Source organism: Phocoena sinus, chromosome 10 (assembly GCF_008692025.1).
Source record: "Phocoena sinus isolate mPhoSin1 chromosome 10, mPhoSin1.pri, whole genome shotgun sequence".
In the NCBI taxonomy this organism is placed as follows: Eukaryota; Metazoa; Chordata; class Mammalia; order Artiodactyla; family Phocoenidae; genus Phocoena; species Phocoena sinus.
In genome coordinates, this window is record NC_045772.1 from 6085919 (window position 1) to 6100335 (window position 14417).

At 53.8% G+C, this 14417-nt stretch overlaps 1 protein-coding gene across 3 annotated transcripts in view; it reads left to right on the plus strand.

The window, feature by feature from the left end:
* Nucleotides 1-14417, plus strand: part of SCUBE1 (signal peptide, CUB domain and EGF like domain containing 1) — a 130328-nt gene that overhangs the window by 99472 nt on the left and 16439 nt on the right. For all 3 annotated transcript variants that reach the window (XM_032647262.1, XM_032647263.1, XM_032647264.1), the window contains 5 exons: nucleotides 73-195; nucleotides 2658-2774; nucleotides 4281-4403; nucleotides 13576-13695; nucleotides 14046-14150. In XM_032647262.1, coding sequence (XP_032503153.1) covers nucleotides 73-195; nucleotides 2658-2774; nucleotides 4281-4403; nucleotides 13576-13695; nucleotides 14046-14150 — 588 coding nt within the window. The remainder of the gene's footprint in view (nucleotides 1-72; nucleotides 196-2657; nucleotides 2775-4280; nucleotides 4404-13575; nucleotides 13696-14045; nucleotides 14151-14417) is intronic.

The window sequence follows — 14417 nt, forward strand, 5'->3', positions numbered from 1 at the left end:
GGGGACCGAGGCGGCCCGGGCAGCACAGCCCAGCCCACTCTCTTCGCCTCGTCCTGCCGCCCGGCTCCGCAGACATCAACGAGTGCCTGGTCAACAACGGAGGCTGCGACCACTTCTGCCGCAACACCGTGGGCAGCTTCGAGTGTGGCTGCCGGAAGGGGTACAAGCTGCTGACGGACGAGCGGACGTGCCAAGGTGAGCCGCCCTGGTCCTCGTGGGGTCCCGCCCCTCTCAGGCCACACAGGCTCCCAGCAGGGTAGGCGAGCCTGGGGTGGGCTTGTCCGCCGGCCGGGGCGGGCCTGAGGGGCCGGGGGTAGTTTTTGTGTCCCTAGCCTGTGCGCTTGCCCTCCTGTCTTCCCATCCTTTATGATTCTAGGGGCCCTGAGAAGCCATCCAGCCCCACCTCTCCCTGACATAGAGGGGACCTGAGGCCCAGGGAGGGGTCGGCCCGTGTTCCAGGTGGCGCCGGCTCCACCCTCCAGAGGGGGGCCTCCCAGGCCACCGGCAGTGGCTTCAGAGGCCGGGTGGATGCTGCCACCTGGTGGAAGCTGTAGCACGTGGCAGGCGTGCTCCAGCAGCCCTTCCTCAGGGTCCCTGGGCACCTGCCAGGAGCAGGGGTAATGGGAAGAGAGACCTGGGCAGAAGCCAAGCATCATAGCCCGGGACAAGTCCCACAGACATCCTGGATGCAGTGAGAGCCCAGAGGATGGGCAGTGGAGAGACGGGTCAGGGAAGGCTTTGGGGGAGGGGACACTGGGGAAGTGCTTGAAGGATGAATAGGCATCTTCCAGGAGGAGCCAGGGAGGCAAACCCAGCCAGGACGTGGCGCTGTTGGGCTGAGGGGGTGTGAGGAACCAGAAGGAGCCCCGTGGAGCTAGATGAGGCCATTGAGAAGGAGCCGGCTTCGGGGATACGCGCAGAGGGTGGGGCCGGGGGGTGGGGGGCCGGCTCAGCTCCATCGCTGTTACCCTGTTGCCTCCCGTCGTCTCGTCTCCACGAGGTCCCAGGAGCCACAGGCTGCACCGGCCGCATCTGGCTTGCGGCTGTAGCATCGGCCTCATAGCGGTGCTCGGAGGCCGGCCTGGGGCAGCACGAGGCCCCGGGGCCCCGAGGAAGGCGAGAGCAGCGGCTGGTGAGGGAGGGTCCAGGGCCAGCCTGTCCTGGGGCTCAGCACGTGACCTGAGCCCGTCGCTCCCCCTCCCTGGGCTCGGCCTCCGCCTGGCTGCTCGGGCGACCTGGCCCTGTCTTCCTCTCAGGGCACAGGGGCCCGCTGGGAGCACAGCACCTGTCCAGGTTCCAATCAAGGCTCCTCTGCACTTTGACTTTGTCTCTCCGTCTGCCTTGCCGCGTTCTGTGGAGGGCTGAGGGAGGGCCCTTGGCTTTGCATCCCCAGCTGCCCTGGGAGAGGGGCGGGCAGCGGTGGCCGCGGAGGAGGCGATGGCGGGACTGCTCCGGGCTCTGGCTGAGTCTCCTCCCCCCTCTTCCTGACTCAGCTCTGCAAGGCCCTGGGACTCCGGCCCACCCCTGCTCCAGCACAGCCCCTGGGTCCCCAGCTCCAGCAGGCACTCAGGGCCCCTGGGATGGGGACCCCAGACACCTCCCCAGCCCCCCTGAGCTCCGCACAATCCCTGAGGATCCAGTGCTGTCACCTCCCAGCCTCTGCCCAGGGTGCCCTTCCCCCACTCTCATTCCTTCATTCCAGGCTGGCCCCGTCCTTCAGGGTCCAGCCCAGGTGCCACAGCACCAAGGGACCTTCCCAGATCCACCCCCAGGAGGAATTACATCTTCCTTTGAGCATCCACAGTGATTCCTTCCTCGTGCTAGCGTTATTACTAACTTATATGTTATGAGTGCGTCTGTAGTCACGTGAGCAAATGTATTCAAAGAATAAATTCCAGCTGCAGTGCCCATGGAGAGGCAGGTCAGTGTCTGCCTTGCCCTCGGGACCCCCATCAACTGTCCCATGGGGGCTACCCTGCTCAGAACTCACGGCCAGGATAGATTTGTCTCCTGCAAACACGTAGTTCATTTCCTCCTTTCCAGCAACAAGCACGCTGTGGCCCTCCCTCGTTCCCTTTTTACCCTGGCTGCCAGGGTGGTCGGAATCAAATGTCACATACTATCAAGGCTACTTTGTTATTCCTCATGGGTAGCATCATCCCTACCCCCATCCCCCTTTCTGTCTGTGCTGTTTTCCCCATTTTCTCCAGAGACATCTTGGGGTGATGGGGGAACACACTTTGGTCGGCATTCAAGTGGTCTGTTTTCAGGTCCCAGTTCAGCCCCTTCCTCAGGCAAGCCCGTTAGTTTCCTGCAGGTGTGGATTAAATACCTACCCTAATCACACTGGAATGGGAGATATCAAAATGGCAGGGATTCGTAATAATCCCTTCTACTCAAAACATTTCTGCCCTGCCCACCTCCAGAAAAGACGTGAGGCAGCTTCTCACCCAGACACATGAGGCTAATGGAGACGGAATTGAAAATTGGGCAGCGACACGAAGTCTGACGTTTGCTGTGCGTCGGCTGTGCGCTGAGCCTGGGGCCCCAGGGCTGTCGGGCACAGAGGTCTGTTGAGTGACTGAGCGAGGGGCAGGCCGTGCCATCCACCGCACCCTGAACCTCCTCCCAAATTTTGTCTCCCTGTGACCACACAGACATCGACGAGTGCTCCTTCGAGCGGACCTGTGACCACATCTGCGTCAACTCCCCGGGCAGTTTCCAGTGCCTGTGCCGCCGCGGCTACACGCTCTATGGGACAACCCACTGCGGAGGTCTGCAGCTCGCCCGCCAGGGCCACCTCCCCCCAGAGGCACGCGCCCGGCCGCACGGCCACCTGCACTGCACCCCACACCCCGACCTTGACCTTGACTCTGATGGGCCTGGGAGGGACTGGTGGGCAGAGGGGCTCAGCCAAGGGTAAGGCAGGAGGGTGGGGGGATGGGCAGCAAGCATCCACTGGGTGCCAGGCCTCAGCCAGGCTGTGGACACGGGCCTGGAAACAGCAGTTTCTGGGGAACCCCAGTCCGGAAGGGAGGATGGCTGCACAGAGGATCCCACCAACAGTTCATTCCAGTGGAGGGGGTAACAACAGAGAAGGGCAGAGGGTGGGGACAATGGGGGGATCCTAAAAGAGGAGTGTTTGGGTCACGGTGGGGGAAGCATGCCAGAGGGGTCAGCGTGTGCAAAAGCACTGAGGCAGAGGGAGCACAGAGGGACTGAGAGGCAGCCAGTGGGGCTAGGGTCCCATGAGGGAAGGGGCACACGGTGGGAGGTGCAGACAGAGGGGACACGGGGCTTCGTGAGCCCCAGGGGACTTGTGGCTTTATTCCCAGTGCAATGAGAAGCCATTGGAGGGTTTATGCAGGGATGTGACGGGCTCAAGTTCACATAACGAGATCCCTCCAGCTGCCACGTTTTTAGGAGGGTGGAACCCAGGGCACCAGTGGGGACACGGCTCCAGGCATGGGAGTGAGAGCTACTGGAGCCTGGTCAGGGTGGGGAGGGATGCGGAGAGAGGGAAGGTTCTAGATGCCTTTAGGTGCCACGGATGATGGGACATGGGGATGTACAGGCTTGGGGGGGTGAAGCTGGCGGGGGTGTCAAGAATGGCCCTGAGGTCCCTGGTGTCTCTCCCTTTCCTTTGACCTGGTGGTAGCCACGATTTCTCTGCTGGGCAGCTGTGAAGTTTAGGTGGGCTCAGGCACAGCTGGTGCTAGGAGCGTGGCTCGTGGGGTGAGCTGCAGATTCTTCTGGAGGGACTCCCAAAAACCTGGGCACCAACTTCTGCACGCAGGTCTTTGGCCCAAAAGAAGGCGGGGCCTCAGGGGAGACTTCCTGCGCCCAGGTGCCTGTTGTGCAGGAGGGAAACTGGCTGGGAAGGGCACATCCGAAGTCCCACAGTGAGATACGGCCTCAGGACCCCGGGGCCGGTGCTGGTCATTCCGGCCCCACAAGACCTGACTGCAACTTTATTTTGTGCCATTTCTCTGCCCTCCCCCAAGTCTGGGCTCAGCTGCCCAAGTTCAGCAAACCACTGAGGTTCCTGGAGGGGGGGATGTGTGTTGGTGTCTGCGGGAACCCTGTGTGTGTGCAAGCTCGTGTGTGTGCCATGTGCAGCCACATGTGTGCATCCAGTGACGGTATCAGGCTGGGGTCAGGGTCAGGGGATTCTCGGCTCTCCTGTCCTGGGTGGGTCCTGCCCTGCCAGCCCCAAGGGTGTGGCCTCGGCTGGACCGTCCAGCCCCCCCTCCTGCCCTTACGCCTACCTGTGCTTCCAGATGTGGACGAGTGCAGCATGAACAACGGGAGCTGCGACCAGGGCTGTGTCAACACCAAGGGCAGCTACGAATGCGTCTGCCCCCCAGGGAGGCGCCTCGACTGGAACCGGAAGGACTGCGTGGGTGAGTGCCCTGAGGCGAGACATCGCGAGCACCCCTGAGAAGGGCCTGGGTGCCAGCTCCTCCGCTGGTGCCTAGATGGCTGGGGCTCCTGGGCAGGTGCTCTCTGCTGGTGGGATACGGCTGACGGGAATGAGGGCTGACAGAAGAAGAGGGGATGCAGCGGGGAGAGCACGCTTGGAGGTGCAGAAACGGCTTGGGGCGGGGGCACGGGGAGCACGGAGGTGGAGACCTGGGGGTCAGCGTGTGCAGCCAGAGCTGTGGACTCAGGAGGAGCTGACACTTAAAAGCAGCAGAGCGTGGAGGCCTCAGTAGCCCCAGCTCCCCTTGTCCTGCCAAGGAGGCTGGTGGGAGGGGAGGGGTGGTTACACGGGGTGCAGCAGCAGCAGAGCCTGGACCGGGGAGCGCCTGGGTCTTTGTACACCCGCCACTGGCCTGGCAAGGGGCGGGCCTCCTAGAGAGCTCAGGGCTCATGCGCCCTCCGCTGCTGAGCTCTGGGGCCTTGGGGCACCTCTCGGCTGAGTGCTGGACAGTCCACATTCACTGCTTCCATAAACACTGCTGTATCCCCGGCACCTAGAACAGGCCCGGCAGCCACAGACACTCAGTGAAGGATTTGTTGAATGAATGAATGAAAGTATCAGAGAATGGATACCGTCACTTAGTAACCCAAGACATTCAGACAGCTGAATTTGCTTACTTAAGTAAGAATTGCTCTGCTGCTCCGGCAGTCTGGTTGAGCAAAGCAAACCGCTGGTTCTGCCTGGAGTTTGGGGGAAGAGCTCCTGCGGAGTTGTGCTGGCTAAAGGCAGGTGAGGTCAGTCTCTTTGCGGGGCGCTGAGGGAGACCGGGCTCACACCAGCCTCAGAAGCCTGACCGCTGAGTGAACTGGCCCAGAGCTGGCTGACTTTCCACGCCCACACCCTTCAATTGGCTTTCCGAGGTGTGTCCACTGATTATTAGGGTCATGTGAGGTCTGGTATTTACTGCTGACCAGAGCTATCAGGTACAGGCTTTCTCTAGGGATGTGAGGACATGTTTCTTTGTTTGTTTGTTAATTCTCAGTCCCCTTTTTGGTCGTCCCTCCTCAGTCAGAGCTGCAGGAGAGGCCACCAGGGCTTGTCCAGATCTTCACCACTGCCACCAAACCAGCCTCTATGAAGAGTCATCGGTGGAGGTCAGATCGTCAGGTCACAGTCAGTCGGGGAGGTTTTATCCCGTTTTTGTCTCTGAGCCATTTGCTGGGACTCTACGTGAAAGCAGTTGATATCGTAGACAGTAGATGTGGAAGGATGAGACAGACAAGTGTGACTGCAGGTATTACCAGAAGGTGCTGGAAGCAAGGCCCTCTAGAACCATGATTGAAGGGTTCCCAGGGCTGACCAGGAAAACCGGTCCCACCCGCTCCCTAAGTCCACGGTATGCAGGTTGCTCTCTCATGTAGCCTTGAAGTAGACTGTTCCACCTCACCTGTACTGTGAATCCAGGTTCAGAATGAAGCGCCGGCAGGGCCACAAGCTCCCCTGGTTGCCCAGAAGATCCAAGGTCATACTATTATCTATAACGACTTGCACTAGGCAGTCAGAGTGCTTTGTCCTGCCCCCCACGCCATGCCCTACGCTGTATTATTCGCTGTATCCCCCTAAGTGAGGGACACATTTTGGATGACCACTAAAGCTGTCCAGTCCCTCTGGTTGGGGCCAAGAGCCTCCACCGTCTGCATCACCAGGTATTATTATGTCCCTCAGAAGGTGTTCTACCGTTAGATGCTTTGCAAGGAGGCATCATTCACTGAGGGTACTGGGGAGTCGTTCACTTGTTACAGTCTCAGAGACCCACAGGGCAGTTAGCTGAGGTCCTGGGGTGGCACCCATGAATCAGATGTCCATGTGAGACACGGGGTCAACCTCAGTGGAGCTGTAGATGTATTGTCTGTGGGTGGTATTGTGACAAACAGTCAGATACATTGCAAGGCAGCTGAACTGGTCTCTCCTGATGGGAGGGCATTTTCCTTTTTTATGTATCGCCTACAAAGACGATCATAATTACGTCCGTGTAACATACTTTATAACATCTCTAAATGTTGGCTTTCCTAGCGATAGCTTGGGAGAACTGATTTAAAGAATCAGGATGGTAGGGGCTTCCCTAGTGGCGCAGTGGTTAAGAATCCACCTGCCAATGCAGGGGACATGGGTTCGAGCCCTGGTCCGGGAAGATCCCACATGCCGGGGCAACTAAACCTGTGCACCACAACTACTGAACCTGCGCTCTAGAGCCCGCGAGCCACAACTGCTGAGCCTGCGTGCCACAACTACTGAAGCCCGAGTGCCACAAGTATTGAAGCCCACGTGCCTAGAACCCGTGCTCCGCAGCAAGAGAAGCCACCGCAATGAGAAGCCCGCGCACCGCAACAAAGAGTAGCCCCCACTCGCCGCAACTAGAGAAAGCCTGCGTGCAGCAACAACGACCCAACGCAGCCAAAAAGTAAATAAATAAATTTATTTAAAAAAGAAAAAAAAGAATCTAGGATGGTGGCTATTACTAGTAAGGCCTAGATCTAGGTGAGTTATTTGTAAGGGAAACATGATAGGGTAAAGCAGAAGTATACAGCCTTAAATGCATAAGGTGGGAAAATGTGATCCAAAGAATGAAGAGCAAAGGTTTGCAAAAGAGCGTGTGGAAATCAGTGGTTACAGACATCTAGGAGAATTTATTCCAGTGGTCTTAGGCACAAGCTCTCTATTCTGTGTAGCCGTCAGCCGGTTCTGAGAATCTCGGGTAACAGTCAATTTCTGTGAACTGTCTGCTTTTGGGGGTTCTCTGAAAAACCTCAGTTTAAGACCTCTAGGGCTTCCCTGGTGGCTCAGTGATTAAGAATCCGCCTGCCAATGCAGGGGACACGGGTTCGAGCCCTGGTCCGGGAAGATCCCACATGCCGCGGAGCAACTAAGCCCGTGAGCCACAACTACTGAGCCCACATGCCACAACTACTGAAGCCCGCGTGCCTAGAGCCCATGCTCCGCAACAAGAGAAGCCACTGCAATGAGAAGCCCGTGCACCGCAACGAACAGTAGCACCCCCCCCCCCCGCGCCACAACCAGAGAAAGCCCGTGCACAGCAATGAGGACCCAACACAGCCTAAAATAAATAAATAAATTAAATAAATTTATTTTAAAAAAATCTGTAAGTGGTGACTTTACAGTAAGTTCTGAAAAATTCATTTTTGTTTCTTAAGAAAAATTAGGGGTAATAAAGACTGTGATATTTCTGAGTAATTCATGAATAACTCTCCCAGTAAAATGTGTCTGTATGTTACTAAGTAAATAAGTTGGAATATCCCAAATAAGGAGCACAAAATCTAATAATATTTTAGCTCCTATGAGTGCTGTTATTGTTTTCAACAAGAGACTGCTTCAGTTCATCCAGAAAGTAAACATACTATTACTAGAGCGTGATTATAACCCATGCAATCCATCTGGACGCGCTCAAAGTGTCCCTTAGGGCTTGGTTCCGGTGCATGTCCCATCTTGACGCTTTACCCAGGATTCTGAAGGTCACAGCCACACCACGAACTGGCCATTTCCTCTGCCACCCTGGAAAAGCTTCTCACCAACGTTGTCTAATGTCACCACCAGTTTGTCCCTGCAAGGATGGGTTGCCTTAGGAAAGATGTTAGCAAACGTCTGAGTGAGGTGGTCTGGTGGTCCCAGGAGGCCGCTCTGGCTTCACCAGGCATCGTCCTCGTGCCTCTTACAACTTGCTCCCCCTGCTTCTTTACAGAGTAGGAAGCCAAACAGTGTGTGTGTGTGATGGGACCCTTGGGCTCCTCTGTCCTTGCCCCGGGACTTCGGCCAGAACAGCCTGTTTCACGTGGTGATCCGGAAACACTGCCACCGACTTCCACCTCTTCTGCTGCAGGCCTCTGTGCTCCCGTTACGGGCAGGAAACCTCTCTGTTTTCAAAGCGTTCTAAGGTTGACTGCTTCCGCTCGTGTACATATTTACCTTTTACGTTTAGCAATTTAACATGCTAGAGAGAGCCACGGGTGCGGCCCTAGAGCCACCTGGAGCCCCTCCGGGCTTGATTCCGGCCTGGAAGATTCTTGCCTGTCCAGCCTGGTACTATCTCTCTTCCTTTTTTTTTTTTTTTAAAGTACTATTTTTTTTTTTTTTTTTTTTTGGCTGCGTTGGGTCTTCGTTGCTGTGTGTGGTTTCTCTCTAGTTGCGGCGAGCGGGGGCCACTCTTTGTTGCGGTGCGGAGCACGGGCTCTAGGCACACCGGCTTCAGTAGTTGCGGCTCGCAGGCTCTAGAGCGCAGGCTCAGTAGTTGTGGCGCGCGGGCTTAGTGGCTCCGCAGCATGTGGGATCTTCCCGGACCAGGGCTGGAACCCGTGTCCCCCGCGTTGGCAGGCGGATTCTAAACCCCTGCGCCACCAGGGAAGCCTCCTGTCTCTCTTCTTTTTGTTTTTTGCTCTTATTAACAGCTTTTTTGAGATATAATCACGTGCCACAGAATTCACCCATTTAGTGGACAATTCAGTGTGTTTTAGTATAATCACAGAGTCACGCAATCACAATCCACTTTAGAGCATTTTCATTACTCCCCAAAGAAACCCTGTGCAGGCACTCCCCATTTTCCCTCAAGACCCCCAGTCCTAGGCAGCCATAATCGACTTTTGCCTTTTATGAATTCGCCTACTCCGGACATTTCATGTAAGTGGAATGCAACGTGTGGCCTTCTGTGACTGACGTTTCATTTAGCGTAATGTTTTCAAGGTTCACCCACGTTGTAGTGTGTGTCATTGCTTCACTCCTCTTTACATTCCACTGTATGGTTATACTGCATTTTGTTTATCCACTCATCCGTCGACGGACATTTGGGTAGTTGCCAGTTTTTGGCTATTATGAATAATGCTGTTATGAATATTCATGGACAAATTTCTGTATGAACGTATGTTTACAGTTTTCTTGGGTATATACCTAGGGGTGGAACCGCTGGGTCATATGGTAACCCTGTGTTTAAATTTCGAGGAACTGCCAGACTGTTTTCCAAAGTGGCTGCAGGATTTCCCATTCCCTCCAGCAGAGTGTGTGAGGGCTCCAGCTTCTCCACATCATCACCAGCACTTGTTATTAGCTGACTTTTTGCTTCTAGTCACCTTACTGGGTGTAAAATGGTATCTCATTGTGGTTTGTATTTGTAATTCCCTGGTGGCTAATAATGTTGAGTATCTTTTCATGTATTTATTGTCCATTTGTATATCTTCTTTGGAGAAATGTCTATTCAGATCCTTTGCCCATTTTTTGATTGGGTTCTTTGTCTTTATTATTCAGGTGTAAGAATTCTTTATATGTTTTAGATACAAGTCCCTTATTAGATATAAGATTTGCAAAGATTGTCTTCTCATCCTGTGAGTTGTCTTTTCACTTTCTTGATGGTGTCTTTTGAATCACGAAAGTTTTTAATTTTCGTAAAGTTCAGTTTATCTCTTTTTTCCTTTGGTTGCCTGTGTTTTTTATGTCACTTCTAAGAAACTGTTCATTGCCTAATCTAAGTTCCCAAAGATAACACCTGTTTTCTTCTAAGAGCTTTATATTTTTAGCTCTTACATTTAGGTCTTTGATCCATTTTGAATTAATTTCATATGTGTGACACAGGGGTCCAACTTCATTCTTTTGCATGTGGTTCTTCAAATGTCACAGCATCATTTGTTGAAGAAAATCCATTCTTTTTCCCCGTAGAATTATCTTCACGTCCTCTTGAAATCAGTTGGCCGTAAATGTATGGATTTGTCTCTGGACTCTCAGTTCTGTCCCGTTGATCTATTTGTTTGTCCTCATACCTATACACCACTGTAGCTTTATAGTGTTTTTAAATCATAAAATGTGAGTCCTCCTACTTTGTTTTTCATATTTCAAGATTGATCTAGCTATTCTCGAACTTCCCTTGAATTTCCATATGGATTTTAGGATCTCTTCATTTTTTTTTTTTTTTTCTCTTCATTTTTTAAGATAAGTCCCATCAACAAAACAATATTAAGTTGGGATTTGGTGTAGAGCATCCAAAAGATCTGTTCTGGATATGAACACTTCTGAAGTACAGACACACAGAGACGAGTCTCTCCTTCAGGAAGGGGTAGGAGAGGGAATTCTCTGGCGGTCCAATGGTTAGGACTCGACACTTTCATGACTGTGGCCCGGGTTCAATCCCTGGTCCGCGAACTAAGACCCCAAAAGCCACGTGGTGCGGCCAAAAAAAAAAAACAAGAGGAAGGGGTAGGAGAGTTGCTCAATGGTAGTATGAGAAAGAGAAAGGAGCCAGACACCATGATTAGTTCACTGACAAGCAGAAAAGGTACTGGGTGTTTTCAGGTCACAGGAGGGATCGTACTGCATGTGGTACCCGCAGATTGAAACGTGGTTCTGGTACAAGATCTGAAGACGTTTCAACTACTTTATCCAAGGCTGTGATTGCTCTGAGGCAGGAAGGACAAGCCTTGGTCACGGATGCTCCCCGAGTTGTTGAGTTTGTCCCCTGAGAGCCTGGCCTAACCTTTGCATGTTGATACCAAAAAAAAAAATGATTTCTGGCAATCAGGGAAGATTCAGTCTGGACTCTTCCTGGGCTCTCCTCCAATCGTTCTGCTGATGTCGTGGAAACTTTGCCCCAGGGATTCAGTTTTTTGATCATACATAATAGAGGTATATTAAGGTTCCCATCGGCTGTAATCTGAATCATGTGTAGGAGAATTTTCTGAGACTTCTAACAATAACCCCGTAGGTGTATTTTAGCTGGCACTTCCATTTGCAGAGGAGATCCCTCCCCACAATACATGCAGTGCCTTTGACCTAGAGAAGGGAGGCTTGTTTTCTGATAATGACCCCAAAGGAGCAGTTACAGCCTGGAACTCGGGAAAGAACTGAGGGTTGTTAGAAAGTCCCACTACCTGAGTGGGGTTTTTTTCTTTCTTTTTTTTTTTGAACATCTTTATTGGAGTATAATTAGTTTACAATGGTGTGTTAGTTTCTGCTTTATAGCAAAGTGAATCAGCTATACATATACATATATCCCCATATCTCCTCCCTCTTGCATCTCCCTCCCACCCTCCCTATCCCACCCCTCTAGGTGGTCGCAAAGCACCGAGCTGATCTCCCTGTGCTATGCGGCTGCTTCCCACTAGCTATCTATTTTACATTTGGTAGTGTATGTATGTCCATGCCACTCTCTCACTTTGTCCCAGCTTACCCTTCCCCCTCCCCGTGTCCTCAAGTCCATTCTCTAGTAAGTCTGCGTCTTTATTCCCGTCCTGCCCCTAGGTTCTTCAGAACCGTTTTTTTTTTAGATTCCATATATATGTGTTAGCATATGGTATTTGTTTTTCTCTTTCTGACTTACTTCACTCTGGATGACAGACTCTAGGTCCATCCACCTCACTACAAATAACTCAATTTCGTTTCCTTTTATGGCTGAGTAATATTCCATTGTATACATGTGCCACATCTTCTTTATCAATTCATCTGTCGATGGACGCTTAGGTTGCTTCCGTGTCCTGGCTGTTGTAAATAGAGCTGCAATGAACATTGTGGTACATGACTCCTTTTGAATTATGGTTTTTACTTGAGTGGTTTTAATAAACCAAAGCAAATCAAGTTCATGTGCCCTCAAGCCTTTTACAGATCCCTGACCCTTTTCAAATTTGCTTCTTCTCATCTTCTTGCATATTCTCTCACAACCAGATATACTTACCATAAGGCAAATGTACTTTTTTCCCCTTTTTTTCCTTACTGCCAGTCGATCTGCCTTCCCTCTTGCTTTTTAGGCGACTTTACACTTTTCTCTGAGGGCTTCGATGTCCTAAGGTGGTGAGATGGATGGTTTACACAGCGGAGAGTCAGATCTCATCTGCATGTGAGCTGAGTAAGCTAGCTTGCCCCTGTTCCGTGGGCGCCAGCAGGACTCGTGGGACCCCCGGGTCAGAGTCCAAGAGCTTCATAACTCACAGCACAGCCAGCAGCCCCCCAGGTCCCGTCCACCCAGGAGGATGCGCAGACAGGAAATTTGCATCCCGGCTGAAGGACGCCCAGCTTGGGAAACTCACCCCTCGCTTTTGTAGTGAACGGAAGCCAGGCTGCTCTTGTCTGGAGGGAGATGTTACCTCATCCCTAGAAGGTGCTCGCTGTGAACAAAACCCTGAGAAATGGCTCCGGGAAAGACGCATCAGTACTCTGCATACCCCACGTCCCCACAAGGACGTGCGGGCACGTGCAGGGCCGGGCGCGCACAAGAAAGCTGTGCTGTCCATCTGTAGTTGCTGACAATCCCCTCTAGGAAGTCAGAGGAAGTACAGGGAACTGCTGAGGGCTAACGTCTCCCTTGGAAGGTTGTGGACGGTTGTCCTTCTGTTTCTTAACCAGTGAGAACACGGGTTCTTCAGCGGCCCTTTTGGTTTGTATTATCTGCAGGTGTTTTTGTTCATAGTTTCTTGATCCTTTGGGAACAAAGGCCTTTTGGTCTTGAGTTTGTTTGGGGGCCAGATGTTTCATCTGGAGGGCCATGAGTTTGTTTTCATTTCTAGATTGTGTCCTTTTAAGACGCTTCCTTGAAAATGTTCGGCCACATGTTTAAGATCGTCCAGGCTGGCAGTGCCCCTACTGCAATTGGTTATTCCAGCTGTAAGTCCCCTGTTTCAGCCTGTTCCCTGGGGCGACTCCACATGAGAAACTCTGAAGAGCTCAGTTCCGGACGTCGTCAAACACCTAATGGATGTGTCTGGGGGCTGCCCCAGAGAGGGCTTCCCAGTGACCCTCCCGTGCTTGGTCACTGCCAAGAAGCCCATGGCCATTTTCAGCCGTTCCTTTCCCCCGATGGGCAGGGACACCTGCTCTGGAGGATGCAGCCCTGCCCTTGGATCGGGGCACAGGGAGTGGACCTTCTCACAGAGAGCCTGGACTGGTGTTGGAGGGAGAAGGGAGCAAACCGCTCCCTGGGCCCAGCGTCCCCCTACGTCCAAACGGATGTGGACCCTGCCATCTCCCAGCCCCCTCCCACCAAGACGGTCTGGCCAGGGGACGGACGTGTGGTGGGAGTTCCTGTTGGTCCATGCTCAGGGGCCCTGCCAGCTCCAGAAAGCCACCCCTGGCCCCTCAAGCCCCTCTTGTGTCTTCCTTCTCCTCAGAGACGGGCAAGTGCCTTTCTCGGGCCAAGGCCTCACCCCAGGCCCAGCTGTCCTGCAGCAAGGTGGGCGGTGTGGAAAGCTGCTCCCTCTCCTGCCTGGCCCACACGCTCTTCATGCCAGGTAACCCAAGGCTGTCCCCGGGACGGCATGGGGGGCGGGACTCCCTTCCCTGGGATCCAGCCTCTGCTCCCTGCTGTTCTCCAGGAGAGGAGCCCAACCTAGGAATGAGGACCCCCAGCCCTGGTCACTGAGTGACCCTGGGCAGCTGTCCGGTTCTGTGGGGGCCGCAGTGTCCTTCTCAAAAGTGCAGCGGCCCAGCCACTTAGCCTGTAGTCGTGTAGCAGAAACGGACTGACGTGAGGGTCAGTCCTGACCTTCACTGCATTCAGTGACCCCTCTGAGGCCCCCAGGATGTATGGGTGCTGGAAGGGGGGGCACCCAGGCCCACCTCAGCCCTGGCCTCTCTACAGACTCAGACGACAGCTACAGCCTGAGCTGCGGTGTCCCGGGCCTCCAGGGCAAGATGCTACAGAAACGCAACAGCACCGGCTCCAGCACCGGGCCCAGCTGCTCAGGTAGTCCCTGGCCTGTCCACACCACACGCACCTGCGGGACCCCTTGACTTTCCGTCCAGCACCAGGCCAGGGGGAGACAGAGGGGCATGGCCCAGGGAAGGCCTCCTGGCTTGGGGCCTGCCCAGTATGGCTCAGGGTGCCAGGGAGCTAAGAGCAGGGCCAGGACCCAGAAGCAAGCAGGCTGTAAGCTGAGTCCCAGCCCAAGGGCAGTGGACCACGGAAGGGCCCTTCTGGCTCAGGGCCACGGTTCCAGAGTGGTTTAGTGAC